We start from the raw sequence: 25,075 nt of genomic DNA on the forward strand, positions 1-25,075 counted from the left end.
ACTTGGCAGTGTGTTTTACATGCAGATGGAACAATGCCACTTTGTTTTCCAATACCAATATTGACACCTTGAGTGTCAGCCAATCCAATCCGAGTTTTCAGATGTGATTGTTTTTCTTTAGCAGCTTTACATCACGCAATGTGGCTGTGTTGTTTCAGACTGGATTTGTTCGATGAGTGTAGTGGGAGTTAAATCAATTTTCCTTGCGGTATTGATCCAGCATATTCTCATGAAACTGACCCAATACAATACCCATCAATAAGGACCTGCCATCTTTAATTCTGCACATATTATTAACCCGAAGCTCTAACTCAAGCCCTGTCGAGTTGCTTTCAGTGATTCACTTTTAATCATGTGAATCTTCCTCATGAATCTCCACGTGAATATTCACATGAATCAGAAGATAAAAAAATCCTTTTGATGTTTTTGCCAAAAATACTGGTTGCTGGGGCAGTTGCTAGGATGCAACAGGTACGGACGTCATCTCGGGTTGTTGCTTGGCGTGGCAACATGCTGTGTTTTTTGCGCTTTTGGAGGTGTGACATATAATTAATCATGTGTTTAAATAAATGAGTAGAGTCTGAATTAATAGAAGTAATAAATCAGGCTCAGAGAGTAAAGCTTTGGTGGATTGGAGGATGTGTTCAGTGACTCTGGCTCTTATTGGCTTATATTGTATTGCTTTGCCAGTAATTTGATTATTGTATTTTGACTTGTGGACTTATTGTGAATGTAATCGGTAGTAACACCCCCATTTTTTGTCTCTCTGTTGTTTTTTTTCCCTTCTTTTTTCCTTTTTTCTTCTTCATCTTCTTCCCATCCCCCTTTCAAATTAGCCAAAGTCTGGTTACACAGCTGCCTGGTCCAGCCTTCCCTTGTTTGCCTTCAGATCTTGTTAATAAGCCTGATGCAAAGAGCGCCAATCTTTGTGAAAGATATTTGAGGACATGCGCTCGCTTTGTTTTTCTTTTTTTTTTTTGTCTCTTTATCTTTTTTAGTCTTCCTCGATCCTCAGTTCGCAATTCCTTTATACTTCTGTCTGTTGAGTCCCTTGCCATTGGATATACATATACACACAACTCTCTCGCTCTCTCTCTCTCTCTCTTCTTCCCACTCCCTCTCCCTCTCCCTTTCTCTCTCTCTCTCCCTGTCTCACTCAACACACGCACATCATCTCCTCTTCTATCTCACACACACTCTCACACACACACACACACACACACACACACGCACACGCACTCTGAGTGAGAGAGAGAGACGCTCCAGCGCTCAAGCACTGCTGGTGCTTCACTGCTTTGCTGCTTCGCTGCTTTTGCTTCTTCCTCTTTCTCTCTCTCTCTCTGCCTCTCTCTTTCTCTCACTCTCTCTCTTTCTCTTCCTTTGTTTTGTTTTCTTCTTCTTCTTCTCCTTCTCCTCCCAGTCAGGAAAGTTGTTTCGCACCGGAGCGAGCGGAAACAATGCCCGGCTCCTAACCACCAGCGGATGGATTAGCCGGCTATTTCAGAGCACTAATGAGATTTTGCCGGCCGTAGCAGACATGGACGGTGGCGCCAAAGCGGCAGCACCTTTCCTCCGGCTCCTCGGGGTTCCCTCTCAGTCCCCCAGCTCTGGGAATGGCGCTCTGACAGCTACCGCGCCGGGCACCACAGGGCTGACTTTTCCCGCTCACCTGTTCCAGCTCTTTTCCTTCTAACGCGAGTTCAGCCGGCGGACAAGATGAAGTACCAGAAATACATCACAGTGATGCAGATGGCCATGGGAGTGACCGCCTCCAACAAAGACGACTGCCTGCCTCCGAAGAGACAGCTGTGGTGAGCATGACCAGGAGCGAGAGCGAGTGAGAGCGAGCGTGAGCGACTGAGAACGAGAGAGAGAGAGAGAGCGAGAGAGAGAGCGAAAGAGGAAGAGAGAGAGAAAAAGAGAGAGTTGTTGTGGAGTGTGGAGAGGAATCAGGTGTGCTGGTTGTTGTTGTCAGAGAAGACGAAAGAAAGAGATAAAAAGAGACGAAGAAAAAGAGAGAGAAAAAGAAAGCGATTGAGTCTCGAGCAGCACGATTAGATCTGTTTACATTGAGCTAATCGTGTAAAAGTGATCCATCAGTTTGGCTGGAGTGAGGTGTTCTCGTTCTGTCTCTTTTTCTTTTTCCTCTTTTCTTTTTTGTGTTCACTTGTTTGTTCAGGTTTGACATGTTTGTTCACACTCTTACACAATCTCAGTCTCACTCGTTCTCTCTCTCTTTTTGTACATACAGTATGTATATACTTATTTCTGTTTCTGATTTTTTGTTTTTCTCTTTATCACACCATTCCTCTCTCTCTCTCTCTCTCTCTCTCTCTCTTTTATTTTATCTCTCACTATAAGTCTCTCTCTTTTGGTCACAATAGCAATAGTAGTAGTAGATTTATTTTTTTCTCTTCTCTTTTTAAGAAGCATATCTCCCTCGTCACTTTCTGTGTTTTTGTCTCTTTTCAGTGTCTTTGTTATTGTCTCCAGCTCTATCTCTTTCTCTCTCTCTTTCCTTCTCCCTTTATTTCCGTGTTGTCTCCGTAATTCTGTCACTCTGAAGGGCTGTCCGCGTTGTTTTTTATTTAATGGTCGCTCCTCCTGTTTCCCGTTGTTGCTTTGGGTCGCTCTTTCTTTCAACCCACACGTGCGCCCGCCGTACTGATGTTTCATCAGTCTGATGATGACCGGTGCATGGATCAAAGCGCTTCGCCGCTCCTCTGAGCACAAAGGCTCGCAGCCTGGAGACGGAAGCCCCCCCCCGTGACATCACAGCGACCACTCCAGTCCGATCACTAATTAATTAATGCATCCGCGTGCTTCCAGACTCGAACATGATTAATGATCCTCAATAAAGTGCTGTGTAGAATCGATCTAATCCTTGTTTTTGTTCTCTAAATATCCAGTTTTCTGGCTTCACTTGTTGTCCGGCGCTCCTGTTGTACCTGAGAACGAACTGCGAGCGAACGAGAGCGCGTGTGTATTCTGGGCAGATACTTGTCATGATATTCAGTGTTTTTCTTTCTTTTTAAGCACACCAGCATTGGTGTTGTACTTAGACAGGGTGTACAGACCTGAGCACAATAACAGTAGGCATCGTTTTCACTTGTTCTAGTTATAATATATTGAATAGTGAAAGAAAAAAAAAACAAGCATAAAGATTTTAGACTGATACCAGACCATTCAGACATCAGGATTTATTTATTTATTTTTTAAAACATTTTAAAGCTTGACAGCATAGTGCCTTCAGCACACCACAGCCACAGTTCACATGTTCACATCAGTGTATAGTAAGTAAATAGCCTCCAGCAGACACTTGCATGGTATTCGTTCTATTCAAGTTTGAAGCATGTAGTCCTTAGGGATGCACCATCATAGGAATTGTTGGCTGATGCTGGTTTACAGTATTTTTTTTTTTGTGTGTGTGTCTGTACATATTTGTTGATATTGATATTGAAAACATGCATAATAATATGTATAATATGCATGTAAACTTGAATTTTTTAAATCATTATGCATCCACAGCAATCGTTTTTTATCTATGAGTAAAACTGTGAGTCCTGGGTTTGAACATTGAAATTATATGGCAGAGGTCTGCAATAGGCAAACTTAAACTACCTATAATGAACGATAATGAAAAAAATAATAAATGAAATGCTTTTCCGATGAGCTTTTGTTTACATTCCTCCCCTGTCTCTCTGTAGCTTTAGTTTCTGCCCGTTCTTGTTTATCCGCCCGTTCTTGGGCTCCCTATCTCCTTATAAGGGTGATTTTTCCCGGCTGTGCCCCAATTCACGAGTAGTGTATTGGACCGTGACCCTGACGATACGGGTTCGATCCCGCGTGAGGCGCGGTGTGTTTATTTATTATTTTTTTCCCTTTTCTTCTTGGGTTTACATGCTTTGAGATAAACTGTCCTGCAATCGGATTTAACAACCCTCTGGGATTGAGAGCTAATAGTGTGTAGCACTCCATCATCCCATTACACTTCATTTTCTAAAACTATTTTTATTTTTTTTGCTTGGTTTGGAAAAAAATCTGGCCTGCGGCCAAACTTAATTGCCGACCGCTGTTGCATGGCACGGGATTTAAACTGAAGGAGAGACGGTTTTGTTCCTTTTAAAGCAGTGCTGCTTAGACTCCACAGTATAGATTATCACTAAGCACTGTATAGATTAACACTAGATTACCAATACAATTAGTGATGTTTGTGATTGATTAGTGATTTGTGTTAGCAGCTGTATGCACTATAGGTGACCTAGTCATCATCTGTTCACGTTTTCATTCATTAGTTTCATTTATTTAATCAAATTACTTAAAATACAGAGTAAAGACAACTGTTATTACACTTATACACCTCTACTCTTGGCACAAGTATCCAGCTTATATACTGCACACGGCAATAGTGATTCTCTTATCAGAATCAGTTGGCATGGGTGGCTTTTGATTGTGAACAGCTGGTCATATGGATGTTCTGTTTATGAGACACAGCTTGCAGATAGATATTCTTTAAAAAAAAATGCTGAATTCAGAGCTAATCTGAAAAAATGAACTGTCTGGTGTGTTTGCATTCCCCAATGTTTTTTGAAACTCATAAAGGTGGTGCAGAAAACTATGTTCTGTCTGTTTTGTTTGTTATTTCCTTGTTATTTATATATTTTTTGTCATTAAATTGACTCATATTCTTAATCCGTTCATATGATGTAGGTATGGAGATCCTTTGCATTAAAAGGATGACCATTTATGTGACCAATTGGATGCCTCTTCTGAGAACCTGCCCTAGGTACCTCTGTTGCAGCCTAGGCTGTGGCACTCAGCTAGTGTGTTTTTATTTTGAGGTAAAATAGCAGGGTTTTTAATCAGTGTTAAAAACAGCATCTGAGCATTTTCATCACAACCAGTCACATACTTACTATTTATACATCAAAGGACAGCTTCTGAAGATCAAGTACTCTTAAAAAACCCTTCTTTTGGTCTGTCAATGTCTGAGGATAATGTGCCTCTTATTTTTGAAGGCTATAAGCTTGCTTTTTCCTCTCTTTTACACTATGTGTAAAAAGTGTTCTGTCATGGGACATGGGAATAGGATTGTGCCTTATGCTCTTGTGCACTATTTGGCATGTTTCATGGAAGCTAAAGTACTGTACACAGTGCTGAATTGTGGATTGTGCATATGGTGTCTCTTGAGTGTATATGAATGTAGATTTGAGTTGCTTTTCTGTTGGTATGGAGCTGCCAGTAACAATTTTTTTATTGTATTTATTTATTTCAATTTTTTTCCCATTTTCCACAACACAAGGAGAGTGAAGACTAGCACATGCCACATGTGAAGTGTCGCTTCTTCTCGAATGTTCGTGTTAATCGACATCACCCTACGAGTGATGAGGGGAGAGAGCACCATCTACCGACCCAGAGAGAGCAAGGCCAGTTGTGCTCTCTCAGGGCTCTGGCAGTTGATGGCAAGCTGCATGACCAGGATCAGAACCAGCGATCTCCTGATCATTGTGGCAGCGCTTTAGACCACTAGACCACTCAGCGCCCTCTATTACAACACGCTAACCAAGAAATGAAACGTCTTATCCATATCTAGCTCCCCACTATCTGGATTCACTGACTCACTAACTCATGATGCTTAATGTTCAATCTCACTCACAAGGTATCACCTCACAACCGTTCTATGAGCCACTAAGGTTGCACTTCATGATCAGTTTTTTTTTATTCATTTATTTCCCATTTTTTCACAGTTTAGCTAGGTGAATTGTCCCACCCATTCACCCACCCTTACACTAGTGATGCTACAACACATGGAGGGTGAAGACTAGCACATGCCTCCTCCGATACATGTGAAGACAGCCACCACCTGTTTTCGAACTGCTGCTGATGTAGCGTTTCCGTGTAGCCAGCGTGCTACCCAGACTGACATAACCCTAGGAGTGATGAGGGGAAAGAGTGCCATCTACCCAGCCAGAGGGATCAAGGTCAATTGTGCTCTCTCTGGGCTTTGGCAGCTGAAGACAAGCTGCATAACTGGGATTCGAACCAGTGATGTCATAGTCGATCATAGTGGCAGTGCATTAGACTGCTGGACTACTCAGCGCCCCACTTTATGATCAGTTAACATACTGCTATTCCACGCATATTAAAGTACCTTGTGTTATAGCAGTATAATCTAGAATAGTGCTATCAAACAACAAAATTAATTTTAAAAGGTTCTCTGCACAGGAACTATACACAAAAAGATGTCATTGTTATATAAAGCAAGTGGTTCTTTCATTTCATTCAGATTATTTCACTACAGAACCCCTTTGGAGGACCTTTTATTTTTATGCGTTTGAATTTTTCATAGAATGTTTATGAATAGAATTTTTTTTTTTTCGCTCATCCCTTAAAGACAGTTGCTGTTCCCTTAAGACAGCCTCAGAGGTGGGTCTGTGTGTCACCCCCCCTCCCCCTGCACCCTCCTCCTCCTCCTCCCCCCTTTTAGTGACAGAGGCAGCGAGAGAGAGAGAGAGAGAGAGAGAGAGAGAGAGAGAGAGAAAGAGAGAAAGAGAGCGTCACGTGCGGAGCGGAGGGGGATGGGGCCGCCATCAGAAGTGCATTACAGTATTGCCCTAATAGTATTGGAGCCAGGCCCAGCTCGTGCTGGGCGCTGTAATGAAATGCTAGCGTGTGGTCAGATGGAGCTGACCGTTGTTTCCTGGTCCCTCGTATCTGTCTGTCTGTCTTTTTTTATGTCTGTCTCTCAGCCTGCCTGCCTGTCTGTCGGCTTGCTTGTCTGTCTGTCCATCTGTTCTGTTGCTCCCTCGGCGGCGGAGCACGCCTCTGTTCACTATTTGCTTAATGACGCATCATCAAACCATAATCGATTCTCCCCCAAACCCCCCCAACAAACATACGCACAGACAGACGCTGCTCTCCACAAAACCATTGGCACAATCAAAAACACACTTATTCACACACACACACATACACAAAGACATCACACACTTCCGTACATTTATATATATATATATTTTCCCTTAATCACATATCATGGGTCCCTACCTCTGACCTCCCCCTCCCCCATCTACGGTGTACTGCTTTCTTCACATTGGAGACAGACAAACTACCATGTGTAGAAAAGGTGTTGCTAAGCAACAACAATGGTCACTTCACTCTGAGATTGTGTTAATTGGTAGCCAGAAAAAAAGATGATATTTGGCTTGGTACCCGTCTTTGTTTCCAATCTAATGGAATACAAATGTTGAAGCTGTCATTGCTTCTAAGCTGGAAATCATGATAATGGAACAATTCTTTAGGCAGATGAAAATGAGCTTATTACACAGTAATAGTGGGTAGTGGTGATGGTGGTGCAGCAAGGAGCTGTTCATAAGTCATCTGGCTTTAATGTAAACAGCTGTGTTGTTTGGTAGCATTGCAGTCCTTTAAAAAAGGTGATTTAAATGGTTTCAGTTAATGGTTAAAAATACAGTAGAATTATGTGATAAAAATGTTTGAGAGTGTGAAGAACCTTTTAAATTGGTAAAGAACCTTACAGTGCTTTCTTGTCTACCTCATTTGGACTTTTCAGTTTGGTTCAAACCACAGTTCCAGTGTGAAAAATGCCATAAACCATTGTCCAGACCAAAGAACCAAAGAAAGAATTTGATCTGATCAAGAGAGGTGGTCTCGGTCTGGATTGTGAAAGCACTTTAACACTAAAGTCGTTAACACTTTAGGTCTATTTTATGGCCTCATTTATGCTCAACTGACATTCAACTAACATTCTACTGAATGTCTTTTAAATGCAACTTAACCATATGTTGATATAAAAGATTTAAAATAGAACATAACCCTACACCTAACTCTAATCTTAACCTAAACTTTAAATCTAACTCTAAACCCAATACTAAAATGTTGAGATTAGAGTTTGGGTTAGAGTTGGATGTTGGGTTACATTCAATAGAGAATCATTTACTTTTTACCTTTCAGTTTATTTGCATTTAATAGACATGCAGTTGAATGTTAATTGAATGTCAGTTGAGCATCAATGAGGCCATCAAATGGCCCTGTAAAGTAAGGTGTTACTTTTCTAGATGGTTTAGACTTTTTAGTGTATAAGTTTTAGTATTATGACCCATTAAACCAGGGTTTTCTCAACTTATGAGCTGTCAAGCACCGTCTAGTGGTCCAAAGGCCATGCTTAGAGGGAGACAGTAGTCTGTAGTGGACCAGTACCGGCACTATGCACTGCGCTCACTGCTCACATCCACGCTAGCTGCTGTCAGCTTCACTTGTAGATATATACAGTACAGTGCTTCCCAGCTGGGTGCAGAAGTGGGTTATTGGAGACAGCAGGTTAGCTCCTCTATGATTGGCCTTACTAAGCAAAATTTCAAATTTATACATTAAGACCCCACATGACTTACACTATTAGGCATGTGTTTTTTATGTAATGGCTGGTTGGTGTATGTATGCTGTAGCTTGTCAGGGAGTAGACACCAATAATAAAAAAAAGAAAGAAAATATATTTAAGCCGTCATTTTCCATTCTGCTGGTGGAACAGCCACCGTGGGACACGCAGAAAGAGGGCCAGGCTTTGGCCACACATCTCAGGAAAATACTTGGATTTCACGGTTTTCCTTTTCCTCATGAGATGAAACTGATCCAATTATTTCAGGAACACAACATGTGCTATGTTGTGATAGTGAAATGAACAACTCAATATCTCAGGAAAAGTTTATTTTAGTGGGAGTAAAAAATAAATAAAAAATAATGTAACTTTCAAAGAAGTGTTTCATGATTATCAGTTTGAATTATATATGAAATAGAGAGTCACCGAAATTAAAATGTTTGGTCAAAACTGAACAAAATGAAACATTTGGCCGAAGGACAACAATGTGGAATAACATATTGATTAGTATCTGTTTTATCGCTTTCTAAATGAACAAAACTGACTTAGAAGGGTGTTTTATTAGTTTGCTGAGTAAATCGCATCTTTAACACCAGTTTATAAACAGGAACTGAAAACAAGCACAGTAAACTACAGAAGTGGGCATATTGATTTCATATTGCACTAGTTTAAAAGAGAATAAAAAGGATCAACTTGGGCGCCAAGTGGTCCAGCAATCTGGTAAAGCACTGCCACTATGATTGATTGGGAGATCATTTGAATCCCGGTTATGTAGCTTGTCATCAGCTGCTGGAACCCTGAGAAAGCACAGTTGGTCTTGCCCTCTCTCTCTGGGTGGGTAGATGGCACTCTTTCCCCTCTTCACTCCTGGGGTGATGACGATCAGCACGAGGCATCTGTGAGCTGATGTATCAGAACCGAGTCACTGCACTTTCCTCAAAGTTCTAAGCTGGCTAATCGGCAATGCTGCTTAAAAGGGGTTACATCATTTAAAACAGAGATGCCAGGATAAAATAGAGAGATTTATCAGATAATGCTGCTGTTCCATTGTGTTTATCTATGAAAATAAATAAATCTAGGAACATTTAAAATAATGAAAGTCAATGTCTTTTTAAAGAAAAAACATACTTTACTTGTATATAATAATGATGGAACATTTTTAGTATGTGGAATTAATGTGCAATATTATATTATAAAATATAATCATTCAAAACACACAGGGCTCTGGTCATTTTTTCTGGTAGTATTTCTAGCCATGTCACATCTTCCTGACCGCTATAGCTGGTTACCTTAGCGACCACAGTGGTGCTAATAGCACTGGTACACAAGCTACTGCGAACATGGAGATATAAAAATGGCAAAGTCAGTCTTATCTTCTTCCTTGTTCATTGTTTAACTAAAGAAATCATGAAGCTAAAAGAGAGCTCTAAAAGAGACTACACAGCAAGGCACATTTTAAAAGTACTTTTCCACATTCCCAGTTAAATGACGCATTCTCACCAGAGAGGTCTCTAAATCCCCAGAATTTACAGACTGTCACTTTAAGGATGAACCTTGTGTACTCCTTGTTTCACCTCTGAAGCGAGGTCACTAAACATGCAAAGTGCATTTGAACACTTTGCAAGTGAGCACAGAGAACGTTACCAATGCTGACATTTCACTGACAGCGCCTCGCCTCAGTTGGCCGGGTGATGAAATCTTGTGTACAAAGCATCCTTAACCCTACGCAGACATGTGCCCTGCTGTGGGCCTGTTTAGCTTAGTCATTGTCCCGGAGTCCGTCACTTATTGTCCTTGGCCCGCGGCCGTGTGTTTTCCGGCAGAAACCCGCATGTTCGCTCTGTGCCAGCAGAGGAGTAAGCAGCTTTTAGCTGGTCTTATGGCACAGAGGGGAGGCAGATTACACTGGCTTTAATGATTCACCATTCCCCCACCCTCACCATCCCCGGCCCCACGGGGGGGACAGTTCTGGCGGGAGTATTGAACAGGCAGAGCAGGTGGGGGCGTATTGAAGTCAAGTGAGTTTAATTGCCTGTTTCTGCTGGTTAAACTCTGTCCCAGTGTGGGATGGAGAAGAAACAGTCGTCAGCTGAAGGGTAATTAAATGCGACAGATGGACATTTTGACCATTTTGTCTGCTTACAGTTCATTGTTATTGTTGTTATTTATACCATATGGACAAAAGTATTGGGACATTTCATCATTTCATCATTCATTCTTCTTTTTTCTTTTGATATCAAGGCTTTAAAAAAAAGTGTTGGCTCTGATTTAGTGGGTGCAGCTTTCTCTGATGTCCAGTTAGTCTTGTGAGGGAGGATTTTAGCGTTTTCAGTGGTCTGGGAAACTGGTTTCCAAATGTAATTGAAAAAGATTGACTAAGGTTTGGAGTGTTTTAATGGGATAAACGTATGAAATATATACCATCAGTTTCTTTTAACCAGTAAATACATGAAAACCAAGTTATACAGGAGTGGTGGATGTTGATTCCAGTGATTTCAGATAGGTGGAGTAGGATTTATTTAATGCATTAGCTACTTCAATTTGTACCTATTGATGACACAGATGGGCAAAGCAAATGCACACACAGCTGGCCTAGTCCCTCTAGAGAAGTATTTCCAGAAGAATAGGACTATATGATGATAGTTCATTATATGGCTTATTACTTTGACAAAATACATGGAGAGCATCAGGTGGACTTTTTTTTCTTGATAATCACACCTCTAGGATACATGTAGATAAACCTGCTAAAAACCTGACAGTCAGAGCAGCCTATGACTTAGAGTTTTTTAATCAGGACTTATATGGCCAATATTCCAACTAATAACAAAATTGATTTACTAAACTAGATATTTATTTTCAGCTGCTTATAATAATAACAAATATTATAATAAAAATTTATTACACAAAGTAATGAGAAAAACACTTTTATTTGGGACACACAATGAAAACTTTATACAAAAATGTAAACGTTTTAGTTTTAAAAATAAAAATGTTTAGTGCAAAAGAAGTACTTAGTGAAAAAAAGGAATAAAATAAAAACTATATAAAGCAGTGCACGCACCATACCTAGCTTTAGTTTGAGCGCAGGTAGTTTTACACTTTTCTGTAAACACTGTTGGGTCATTTACTAATATTATTTTGTTTGAAACATTATAAAAATATGTTTAAAGCACCAGAAGTAAATAATATTGGTTGGGAAAAAGAAAATTACACATATTTTTTATTGTGAGGAAAGTCCCTTTTTCAACACTTTGAGGAATTAGTGGCAATGATAACGTCATGAGATTTACTCAGAGAGCCAAGAGTGAATGTAAATACAACTGATTATGTGTTCTGAGTTATAATGGGAGAATAAATTAAGGAACTGTGAAGGGGATCTTATTTTTTTGGTATTTTTCTCAATGGATTTCTTGCTTTATTTCAAGAAAGAGCAAGTCCTGCCCTTTTTAACCGTACATGGTTTATGCTGATGCGTGAAAGCATTCCTGAGTAATTAAGCTGGAAATTAAAGGGGCGATTTTTGATGGAAAATCCGACCGTAGAGTTTTAAGGGTTAAGGTAATGAGGGTATTCCATTGAAGTCCAGCATATGAGGAAGCTGAAAGTGATTGATAGGCAGTGTTTTTGGGTGATTTTGTGATATAGAAAGTTCATCAACAGTGTTCATTGAGAATGTTATGTGCTCAAGTGCAGTGATCTTCATCTTCAAGCAGAAGATTTTTTGCTACTGTCATAGGAGGCATCCCTCCGTCTATCATCATGTTCAATGTATCCACCACCTTAGTCCATCTTGTGTAGTGAAACATTACCAGCAGAGCCTGTCTTCAGAAGCTGAACATTTTTTAGCTTTGCCTGTGAGGATGCACAGCAGGAAACACATCATCTGAGATGAAAGGAGAGGAGTCTACAAAATCTGCTTTCTGACACAGTTTAGTTTAGATGGAGAATATAATTTAAAGTAAAAAAGTAGAGTTCCATATGTTTGCTTTTTTACATTTTTGTAACATTTTTGATAAGAGCTGCATTCATTTTACATTATACATTAATGCAATGTACACAGTACTGTATCCTTACATTAATATCTGTATTATTGAACATTATTCCTTAATTATAAATAACGATTAACTTTAGCAAATATTTTAAACATGTTGATGCATCAAATTCTATCTATATTCCTGCTCTAAATGTAAGAGTGTGTATTCACTGTCAAAAAACGGGTTAAATATGAAGGTTGAAATCAACTGAACTGCACATTGGCAATAAAGGGGGCTTAATTATTTAAAAACTTAGTATCACTGCTGTCCAATGAAAGCCCTGCTGTTCTGTACCAATAGAAACCAATAGAGAAGTTGTAATTATATAGAATAAACTTTTTTTAACTTTCCATTTACTTACATTCGAAGTTGCTGTTCCAGTAAAGTCACCATTTTGGAGATTTTCCTTTTTTTTATGACAGTGACAAAATATATACAGCTCTGGAAAAAAATAAAAGACCAATGATTTTGCCAAATTGAAAACCTCTGGAATATAATCAGGAGGAAGATGGATGATCACAAGCCATCAAACTAAGCTGATCTGCTTGAATCTTTGCACCAGGAGTGGCATAAAGTTATCCAAAAGCAGTGTGTAAGACTGGTGGAGGAGAACATGCCAATATGCAAGAAAACTGTGAACTTGTTTGCATTATTTGAGATCTGATAGCTCTGCATCTTTTTGTCAGTTTTGTATCTGCAAATGCAAATTGCAATATTTTTATTTGGAATTTGGGAGAAATGTTCATTTGACTCAAACATATACCTATAAATAGCAAAATCGGAGAAACTGATTCAGAAGTGGTCTCTTAATTTTTTTTCCAGAGCTGTACATATTTCTTTTCACACTGAAAATGGCTTATTTTGCAAAGTCCATTAAGTATGTGAATGTCCAAATGAGTTTAAATGTCTGCATATTAGACAAACCACACCCATCCCTGTTAGCCACAGACACTGCTGAGAGAGAATGTGTGTGTGTGTGTGTGTGTGTGTGTGTTTGTGAGAGAGAGAAAGAGTTTACACACTGTCATCAGACATAGACAGTGCTTCACAGCATGTGGCCACTAACACTCAATATCCAGTTGTGATAATCTGTTCATCAGTAGTTAAAATGAACAGCCTTCCACAGCTAGGCTAACCTGAAATGATCCCTGAGCCTCTCTCTTTCTCTCTCTCTCTCTCTCTCTCTCTCACACACTCTCAAACACACACACAGACCCACACACACTTCTCGCACTCTGTTCAAGTACTGATTCGAGGGACATTTACAGCTCAGCAATATGTGTCCTGTAGCCACATGCTGCCTTGTGACAGGGCATCCAACTGCTATTTTTCAGCAGGATAATGCTCACACACACACTGGTAGTTACCCAGGAATGTGTCCATCTACACTACAGTTATGCAGTCAGTTACCTTGTGAACAACTTTAGAGCATCTTGTTGGAGAAGTGGTTGTGCTGGATCTGATTTAATTCGTCTTATTGTTGTAAAGGTGTGTATGTTAGGTGATTGGGAAAAGGCAGAGTATCAATCAAAGTATGTTTAAAGTTTAATAAGCAGGAAAAATAAACAGCCGTCCCCATCTAGCTTAACCTAAAATGATACTGCATCTTTCTTTCTCTCTCTCTCTCTCTCTCTCTCACAAATACTTGCATAGTCTACTTCTCTCTCTTTCTCTTATTTTTAAGCCTTGAATTGCCCTCCCTCATTCAGTGTTCTATATTTTCTGTATCATCAGATAATAAGGAAACATGCTGAGACGAGCTTCAGGCAGTATTTTCTTATTTGAACTGTGCAATACGTCACGGACATCTGTGTGTTATGTAGATGCAGTGCCTGAACAGGTAATCTCTGAGCTTCAGTAAGGTTGCTGACCATAGTTATAACCACCACTATATTCACTGATCAGCTACAGAGTTACAAGACTCGTCGACAACCTGGGTGGTCTTTACTTTTACTGGGGAGGAGTGGATGAGGCAGAAAACTCTTTCTTGTGAAATTAGGACTCCTGTAGACATTTCACAAACTGCTTGCATTTTTCGTTTCACAGCTAGGCTAATCTGAAATTATCCCCTAGCCTCTCTCTCTCTCTCTCTGACACATGTATACAGTCTACTTCTCTCTCTCTCTTTCTCTTATTTTTAATCCTTCATTTTTCCCTTCTACCAAACTTAACTACTCAAGTCTTCTCGCACTTCTCACGTTTTATCCACTGCCAGAAAAACAAAATCAGACACTCCAATCAAGCTCTCAGAGACAGCAGCGCTCTTTCTCCTGCCAGAGTACCTCCACTCCGTTAAGTGGAACTTCCTTTCTTACCAGCTTCTATAAAAGACCTGCCCACAGGGACTGATAACTAACACTTCTCTTTTGCCGGAAGCAGACGGCAGAGAGAAAAAGCCTGATTCCTCTAATCTGTGAATCAGACACTGGCAGCCATGGCAACTCACAGTAAGTGAGGGAGATTAAGTGAGACACCAAACGACAAAACCTAAGTCAGAACATGACATACAGGCCCACCAGACCAACCACAACAGTCTTACCCAGTCGTGCTCTCGATGTCACACACTAGTTTTGCTTCCTGGCTGGCAAAATTTGTGGCTTTCTGGAGACATAAAGAGACCAATGATGAGATGTATGGGTCTTAATAAATGATAAAGTGTAATGTAAAAATGTCCAAACACTGGATACAGTTTTCTGCCCCAGGAAATGGGGAATCTGGCAATTTTTCTGCTGAACAGGTAATCACTGAGCTTCAGTAAGGTTGCTAAGCCTATTTATCACCACCACTATATTTACTGATAAGCTACAGAGTAAGACTCATCTTCGCTTGCCACTGTGTGTCAATCTGGCAACCTGGGTGGGCTACATGCAATCGATGTCACCCACTAGTCATGCTCTCAGTGTCACCCACTAGTTCTGCTCCTTGGCTGGCAAAGTTTGTGGCTTTCTGGAGACAGTTTTCTGCCCCACCTTGCTGCTGATGCCAAGCTCACATGGGTTGCCAGATTGACACACAGTTAAAAGCAACAACGGGTTGTACTCTGTGGCTGATCACTGTATATATATGATAAATTACCCACTGGTTAGCAACCTTCCTGAAGCTCAGTGATTACCTGTTCAGCAGAAAAATAGCCAGCACACTGATTGCGTTCTGTTGTGTTGTGTTCTTTACCTGGCAACCCTTTGTGTGGAAAAGGGTCTAGAGGAATTAGATTACCGTGACGTACCACACAATTCAAATAAGAAAATACTGGCTGAAGCTCTGATGATAAGAGCTGTCAATGCTTTAACTCAGCATGTTTACTGAATGTCTGACGATACATCATGTTTTTATGATACCAATATTTCTGGCAATGTGAAAGAACACTAAAAAAATAACCATATAAATGCAACAAAGTTTTAAAGTTTTATTTAGTATAACATTTATTAACATTTTAATCATTCTGTAGAACCTTTGCTGGAGCATGGCAACCCAGTAGTGAATGCTTTAAACCTGTTTTGGCTGTGGATCTAATGCTGCTGATGTGAAGATCTGAGGAGCCATTGCATACGGCAGTCAGTCACCTCTACTAGTGATATGAGGGACACTAACAGCTCAGTGATATGTGAAAGACATCCTGAGGACACATGGCATGTTTCCACATGGCTAGGCATCCATCTGCCATCCATTTTTCAACAGGATAATGCTCACCCACACACTGCAGTCGGTTACAGTTATGCAATCAATCACTTCTGAGCACCTTAAGAGCAGCTTGTTTGAGACGCGGTGGTGCTGAAACTGATTTGAGGTGTGTGAGGAGCCTTCTGGTCCAGAAGAGGTGAAGGTTGAGGTGAAGTGTTTCTGTTGACAGCTTTCACACCTGCCTGTTGTTGAACAGGTGTTATAGAGTGCAGCGTGTTGCAGCTTTCCTCACTTCTTTTCTCCCTACCACACACACACAGTTATCTAAAATCTTATGGACTGTATAATGCTTTAAAAAGGCTATAAAAAGTCCACTGAACAAACTGGAGTGCTTACTTGTGTCATTGTGTATGCATTTTCTTCTTTTCTCATATGTATTGCTCTATCAAGTCTCAATACTAGTACCATATTTATCAGACTATAAGTTGCACCTAAAATTTAATATTAATATTCCCAAAAATCAGTGCACCTTATTATCTGGTCCCCCTTATGTATGATTTTTTACCAGTCAGGTATTAGGGATCGGTAAAGCCACTCCACTTAAGGGTGAGATTCTCCAGCACTGGGTGGGTGTAGCGGCATTAGCATTAGCCGCAAACCGCTAAGCACTAGCTCTTAGAGAGCTATTGCCATTCAGAGACAGGGATATTGGAATGTAGTAGTCTGCGTTTTTGACATGTTAAAACAAGTTATGTGGGATGAACCGCTAGCTGATAGCGCCCTGGGTTACCGAAACAGCCCTTTTTTATACAGTTTTCAGGAGAGAAATCTGTGTAGATTAACATCCAAAACTTGTTTTACTTACAGTTATGTTGGAAAGGGAAACATTGCGACACCCTTGCTCACTTGCTCACGATTGAGGCATCCTTAGGAGTGTGGCTTAATAATATGCCTTATAATGTGGTGTAACTTATAGTCAAATAGTAAAAATACACTAAGTTCACTTTCAAGATTGAAGGCTTTTATCAAACCACTAAAATGAGTTTAAAATGTTTGTTGTATCCAAGATGTGAAAATGATTACAGGTACAGGTTAGGCCTGCCACTAGAAGGCCTAAAACTGCTTCTTCCACTGTGCTATAAAAGGCTCTCATAGGTTACTTTTGGGTAGTGTACCTCTTGGTGAGAGTTAGCTAACTGCTTCTAGTTAAATGCTAGTCACATTACAAGTCTCAATACATATAAATAAGCCTAGTTACAAGTGGTTGTGATTGGATGGAGGGGGGGGGGGCTGTGGAGGAAAGCCTCCAGCCATTCAGAAGCTAGATCAGAATGTTTAACATTCATTTACCCCCACACCATCAGGCCATCTGTGCTGACAGTTGGATCTAATCAATCTGCTGACCTGGAAGATGACTTCCAAGTTTGTAAAGTTTTCTCAAAGGCAAACTGGCACTCAGATCAGTTTTGAGAGGGTGTTTAGTGTATTCCTGGTATTCCTTCTTTTGATAGAGTCCACTTTTCGTTTCAGTGAACTATAAAACAACTGTTATAACACACTCTCAACTATGTCCTACGGCTTCTATTAGCTAATAATCATAAGCCTTTGATATACGTGGGCCGAGTGGATGCTGTTGATCTGGCTTCTGGTGCCGGCTTTGCCCTTGTTCCCAGAGATCCCACCATGGGGCCTGTCCGCCATCACTCCCTGACCGTTGCACTGTCATGTCTGATACACGTCTGTCTGCCTAATCTCTCCCTCCATCTGTCGAAGCTGTCTGGCCCACCTAATCAGCGCAACGATCCCTGTCACACTCCTGCTCGCCCTGTATCAAAGTATCCAGGCTCCAGTTGCCACAGAGTTCTCGCGTACGTGAAGCAGCCCCCGCAACTATTATCTCACAGCGCGTCCCTCAATGACTTCTGAAAGGTGCCCGCTCAGTTAAACGTGATTTGTTTTGTTTGGCTTGTTGTATTGTAAGCGCATTGGCAACGTTAATCTGGCATAAATGCGATGCGACATGCTGCTCCAGTCATCCTCCCGCTCCTAAGGGACGAGGTTCAGGGTCACGGGAGCGTGAAAAACGTCATGTCCTGTTGGTGTAGGCCAGGAGAGCTTCGGGGGAACACATGGCCACGGTTGCGGATGATTTGTGTTTTGGGTTTTTTTCTCATGATAATAGCTAAATGTTACTAAAGGCTACACAATGCTAGTAGATGTGACATTATGTTGTTAGCTGTAGTGGCTGAATTGGATTGAGAGTTCAGAATTATATACTTGATGTGACTAATAGGATCCAGATAAACTGGAACAGATTTTTCTGAAGGTACCTGTTCATAGAGGGACCTAATTCCTAATTCTGTAATACATACAGCTCTGGAAAAAAATAATAAGAGACCACTCAAAAATGATGAGAATTGAAAACCTTTGGAATATAATCAAGAGGAAGATGGATGACCACAAGCCATGAAACGTCAACAAGTTGAACTGCTTGAATGTTTGCACTAGAAGTGGCAAGAAGGTATCCAAAAGCAGTGTGTAAGACTGGTGGAGGAGAACATGTCAAGATGCATGAAACTGTGATTAAAACTAGATTTTTTTCACCAAATATTGATTTCTGAGCTCTTAAACTTCATGAATGTGAACTTTTGAATTTTGTCTTTGCATTATTTGAGGTCTGAAAGCTCTGCATCTTTTTTTGTTATTTCAGCCATTTCTCATTTTCTGCAAAGAAATGCTCAAATTATATTTTTATATGGAATTTGAATTTGGAAGAAATGTCAGTGGTTTATAGAATAAAACAACAATATTCATTTTACACAAACTTATACATATACTTTAATATTTACTTATTGGATTATTATATTTAATTGTCAATATTTACATAAAGGATTATGACTCTATTTACACCTACTATATTTATGGGTGTAGTACCTATATATTTTGTCCACACGCCTGTAGAATCTAGAGCTCCAATGCCTCTCAGACCAACTGGTTTTAAATGATCTGATTTGAATCTGTTTTATAAGTGTCTTGAATGTGTTTACACTTGCAATCCTATGTGGCAAGAGCAGTATTAGCTGGAGCAGTATTAGCATTAGCCGCTAACTGCAACACTAGCTCTTTTGTCGTTTTAGAAACGAGTATATTAGACTGTAGCCTGCATGTTTACTGTGTTTAAAACTACGCTAACCATGCTACAATATTGGAAATTTAAGTTTACCGTAAATAAATGGAAGCGCTTTACTTACCCAAATAAACAGTTTTCAGGAGAGAAATCTGTGTAGATTAACATTCAGCTCTCATTTGACTTTTTTTAGGAATTACAGTTTTATTTACTTAGGTGCCTCTTCACCAACCCCACAGCGGCAGCGTGGCAACACCCTTGTTCCTTACTAGTGTTGCGCAAAATGCGCCTTAAAATCTAGTGTGCATTATGTATAAAATAAACAAGAAAATAAACGATAATGCCCCTTATGATATGGTGCACTGTAAAATATGGTGATTTTATTGGAACAGAACCATCAGTTTCTGAGTTTCTACTATGAGGTCTGTTACATCTTTACCCCACCACTAAAACTTTTCCTTACTCTGTTGCCATTTTAGCCATCTATTTTCTCTTCACTTTGTGTACATTTTCTCTCCTCCCCATGTCTTTTTTTCCCTTCCCCTTTGCATGAATTCCATTCCAATCTGCCTCGAACAACTTTGGTGCAAGATTGATCTTCTGGAAGTTCTAAAGCACGAGATTGCCAGGAGTTGGGCTGTAGTTACATGACCCATGTGCTTTCTGTTGTAAAAGACTATACTTCCCACAATGCCCATCTCCGTCAGTGTGAAAGTCCTTCAAAGAGAGTTACGTAACAAGTCCAAGTGCTAAGATTTCTGATGGATGGGCAGATTTAACTTGATACCCACTGTCTTTGATAGAGTGCTGCTCTGCAGATTTCCCTCCTGCTAAGAATGGCAACCATCCACTTTGTCATATGAAACCTTTGTTTGGAAACACCCTGTGGTTAGCTCGAAGTCATGGAAATGGCAGAGGAACGGTGTGACAGGTTTACCTTAATCTTCCATTTAGCAGAACACTGTTTTCCGGAAGGCTGCGTGGTTTTTGGTTGCACTCGCTTTATCGCATGCTCTTGAGGGAGCACTTCAGGGTGGCATCAATAATCCAGTGTAGTTTAGCTAAAGAGCTGTACCAACAAATGTGTCCAATGGTCGTCTTAAAATATTTGCAAACCAGTTAAGTTGCTTCAGTATTTCTCAGGATTTTGAGAACAATTTGTCCTCGGTTTTAAAGGCATCAGCTGTTGAGCATGTTGAAATCCATGGGTTGTAAAAACGCAAGCTTTTTAGAGCTCAGTGGTAGTTGCACATGTCTGGTCTGATATGAGTAAGACCTTATGAGGACGAGTGCCTTCAGGACACACTCTCTCCTCTTAGTCATTCAGTTCGCCTTTAAAATCCCTGGGAGGCCGCAACCAGCAAATGCCAAAGTTGCGTCCTGGAACTCGCTATCAGGTGCTGTCTGCATCAAGTGTAGCTCTGGCATCATATATTTCAAAACCCTCCACGTCCTCCTTGGTGTCCTCCTGGATTACTGCAGTCTAACGAGGCACTGATGGAACCATTGAATTGAGTAATGCATCCGCACCACTGCAAGGTCTCCGTTCTTCAGACCATGCAATGTCATACCGCACGGCCTTCCCCAACACCTCAGCAGATATCGCCTTTCCCTGACACTCATTAACGGAGCATAGTATGGTGTACTGAATGTATCATGCTGTGCTATCTGTGCTATTCTGAGAGGCTGGAATTGGCTTCCATATTGATTGATTTTGTTGATGACAAAGCGCTTAATTTGGGTCATGTATTCTTACACTCTGGAAACAAAAGCTGTTTTACGATAATTACATAACAAAGTTCGCAGTATTGAACATTTGTTGACGGTAGCTAAACTTTTTTTTTTTTTCTATTTATTACACTTTTTGCACGAGCACAAGAACAGAAATAATGAGGCACAATAAAGATGGTACCAAAACAGCAACAGCAAAAGACAAACAATAATAATAATAATAATAATAATAAAAATAATAATAATAATAATAATAATAAAGCAAAAAAAACAAAAACAAAAAACAAAAACAGATACACCCCTTGAATGAGAAAGAAAGAAGAGCAGAAAAAAATTGATAAAATACAATAAATCAGTTATTTAAGGGGGAATGGGGGAAGGTAGAGGTGTGGGTGGAAATGGGGGTGTTAGGGAGGGAAAACTACGTAGGTCCAAATTCCACTGGAATTTGCGAAAGGGACTTAAAATAAAATAATAAAAAAAAGGCGAACCAGCACCTATAAAATTCTTTCACACAGCCCCTTAAACAGAACTTGATCTTCTCGAGGCGCAAAAAAAGCTACATCTCTCAGCCAGAGGGAATGAGAAGGATGGGCACAAGACTTCCAGCTAATAAGAATTCTCCGTCTCGCTAGCAAAAGAGCAAAGGCAACATTATCCAGTTCTCGAGAGCTCCACTGAGTAGTATCGACAGCAATCCCAAAAACGGCCATTGCACGTGTGAGCTCGATGGACAACTTTCAGCTGCATTAAATTCAATCTGGCACAAGGTACCTAAACTTTTGAAGCAATGCTGACTTGGTCCCAAAGTGTAGTCCATCGGTCAAGATATGACTTAAGCTCGTGGGCTCTATGTTACACCCTATTCCTATCATTCCTACGTTGCTATTTTTGTAGCAGAAAACACAAGTGCGCCACTAACTGAAATAAACCTAGACATCAGTCTTTTATCTTTTTTTAATTATAATTTCTTAATTTTTAAGTTTACAAATTTAAGTTTTACAAATATATTTTATTCATATATATTAAATGTTAATTCAAAATTAGTACATTTATTTTTATTATTTATAATTTATAATAGCCTGTAAAGGCTCGGCAACATTGTAAATGAGGGTCACCCTCAATGTTTTTCCCGAGTGAAAATAAAGCTTGATTGATTGAAAAATGTTTATTCGCTTTCCTCTATAAGGTGCGTTATCTTACATATTCTGCAAAAATAAAAGAGATTGAGTCAGAAATGGTGAATGGCAGACTGACAGAGCAGAGTAGAGGGTTGTCTGCACACAAAATGTGAAGTACAATGAGTGTCACACACTGATGCTGTAATCCTTAAGTCCTGAATATTATTGAATTGTCTCACAGGTTCGACTATATTAGAGAAATATAATATGCAGATGGACACAGATAGACGATTGATTATTTTATCTTAAATATTTACCCTGAAGCACTAGTGGAAGGTAGAAATCAATGGCCAAACCTAAATGCCAAATTTAAGGCAAGGGGGACGATGGGCAGATCTGATCTTTCACCAAGCTATCGCTATAATCAGACGGACAGGCTGAGCTCCTCAGTGCCCATGTCCTCCTCTAACTCCCACTGTGAAGGGACAACATGTTATTTTCTGGGCAAAAGCTCATGCAACATTGATGGAGCTCACCTTCTCTGAAGAGACGCGACTCCGTGTTTTTCCCCCTCTTTTGGCGGAGATGCTTTGTTTAGCTGTGGGGGAGATAAACACGGCAGGCTGCTTAATATTTCAACACATTACTCCTTGAGGGCAGGATGGAGAACAACCTTTAAAGGGCACATTTCACTTTTACAACCCACCCTGTGTGTCAGCTTATCCTCTCTGAGCATCTAAATTAGCCGTTAAGTGTAGTGTTGCTAATTGTTTTGACTTTATGTAGGAATAGTTTAGTCTGGAGGCTGGTGAATGACTGGCATTTGAATTCTCAGTGCTTGTTTTGGACTTGTCTAGCTTGGTCTTGTATGGTTGTGAAAGTGGCTGCCCATCATTTGATCATTCATTTATTTTGTGATTCATTTATTCAGATCGGCATCGCCCTCAGGGCCTGTTTGCTGTTATTAACGTGGGTTTTGTATATGGATAATATGTGTATATAATTTGTCACCTACCATCAAAATGCATTCCCAGTGTGACTAGATTAGATCTTAATTTACTTGCCTGCATAAAAATAGCAATTAATCCTCAAAATAGTTTGGCCATTTACAACCCCATATTAGAAAACATATAGAAAATGTATAAAAATATAAAACACACAGCATCTTACATTTATTTTGACTTTTACTTGATTGCTGACAGTATTAACCTAATATATTTCTTTTTTTTTTTTTTGCACAATACATGCATTTATGCATTTCAGGCCTGCAATATATTCCAAAAATGTAGGAAGGTAAAATATTTTGGAACTGAGGATACCAAACGAAGGTGTTATTTCGTTCCATTTCCTCTGTAAACACCCCTTAAATGTGCAACAGTGATTACCTTTTCAAGCAGCCATGACATTGTCTTGTTGAAAAATGCATGTGCATCCCTGAATGGTAAATGGTACATGGCATTTCTTCCAAAAATGTTCTGGAATACTGATCTGACCACTCATCTAACAACATGTTTCTACTGTGTGATGGTTTTAAAGAAATCCAATTACAGAAAATCCATTCTGTTTACAAATATATTCAATGTGCATGGCAACCATTTCTGACCACCTCTGTATGTTTTGGGTTGAGTGGTTCAATAATATTCTATTTACAGTGTGTCTTTGGGTTATTGTGTTAACACCTGGCTTTTCATACAAACAAGCGAAATCCAAACCACCCAAACCACACCTATTTTAGCAATCTGTAGGTGAGTTAATTTAAGGGTGTGTCAGTGTGTCTTTGCTATTGTAATGACAGGAAAAGTATGCCTTGTGCGGTTTAAAATGCACAGAAGGGATGTATTCATTATCTTAATTAATAATAATGGGAGCTTTGCAATTTGCCAATTCCTTTTAAAAGCCAGAGGCGCTCTGACTTTGGAGGATTGATATTTTAATGGTGCAGTGCTTCTCCTGCGCTTCTCAAAGAAGTGAACGTGTGCACACAGGTCATTTACGGAAACAGTAATTTTGTTTTATTTAGTATTCTGTTTATTGTTGATGTAAAAGTTGGGTTGGGTTGGAGCATGTGCAGAGCACCTGCGTTGCCAATATAGCAATAAACAGACTGTTCACTGTTGTCAGGGTTCAAATTAGTCAGTGGCGCACCAAGATACACCAACACACCAGAAATTTACCTCAACACACTGAACTTCCAGACCACTATGCCCATTGGTGTATATATATTTGTGAGTGTAAAGCGAAAATAGACTGTTGACGGGGTGTAAGATGGCAATGAGCACTGTGACATGCTTTCAAGTCTTTATGTCTTTAAGAATATTCTTGGGATTCACTCAGTATAGATAGGGGTGGGTTTTGTGTGTGTGTGTCCAGGCTTACTCCCATCCTGAGAGCATGGAAAGACAGACCAGGCCACTCTGTACACTCCATCTACTATTATTCTTAGAAATCTATTCTAGAAGCCCGGAAGGCTTTTAAAGCTGCTTTGTACTTAATGGGCAGTATGAATGAATTTCCTCTCCCCAGGTACAAAGTGAGACATAGAGGTAAGGAAGGAAGAGGGAGTCTGAGAGACTTTGGGAGCACTAGAGACAGCGATGAAACGTTCTTGCAGCACCAGAAGCCGGACCAGATTGAAAGCAGAGCACAGTGTTTGGGTTCAGCTTAAATCCACCAGGACGCGTGGGCAAGGCGGAGGTCAGGGAAGAGAAATCACTGCTCTTTCACTTTGGCTGCTGATCACAGGGATAGCAAATGAGATCCAAGGTTCATTCATGGACAGCCATGCTATTTTAAACCGGGCCTTAGAAATAAATAAATAAATAAAAAAACTTTTAGTCCAACCATAATGATTAATCAGTAAATAAGTTCTAATTCAGACCTAAATTAGCCTTTTAAGAGTATAGGACTTCTAGGAACGTCTACACTGTAAGCCTGGATTAGCTGAATTTACTTAAAATATTTAAGTTAAGTAATGGGTAATAAAAAATTAAGTTAGCATAACTTAGAACATCAAGTTATTACAACCAAAGAGGAAGTTGATTTAACT

The 25,075-nt window shown here is 39.9% G+C and overlaps 1 protein-coding gene across 13 annotated transcripts in view; it reads left to right on the forward strand.

Moving 5' to 3' along the window:
- Window positions 1–1,519: 1,519 nt before the first annotated feature.
- tjp1a (tight junction protein 1a) overlaps window positions 1,520–25,075 on the forward strand; it is a 211,484-nt gene continuing 187,928 nt past the window's right edge. For 11 of the 13 annotated variants that reach the window (XM_049471238.1, XM_049471239.1, XM_049471236.1 and 8 more), the window contains exon 1: window positions 1,629–1,811. In XM_049471238.1, coding sequence (XP_049327195.1) covers window positions 1,717–1,811 — 95 coding nt within the window. In that variant the 5' untranslated portion in view covers window positions 1,629–1,716. Of the gene's footprint in view, window positions 1,812–25,075 lie in introns of all 13 variants that reach the window. The other 2 variants (XM_049471246.1, XM_049471247.1) reach the window with 1 other exon arrangement.

This window comes from Astyanax mexicanus, chromosome 23 (assembly GCF_023375975.1).
Source record: "Astyanax mexicanus isolate ESR-SI-001 chromosome 23, AstMex3_surface, whole genome shotgun sequence".
Taxonomy (NCBI): Eukaryota; Metazoa; Chordata; class Actinopteri; order Characiformes; family Acestrorhamphidae; genus Astyanax; species Astyanax mexicanus.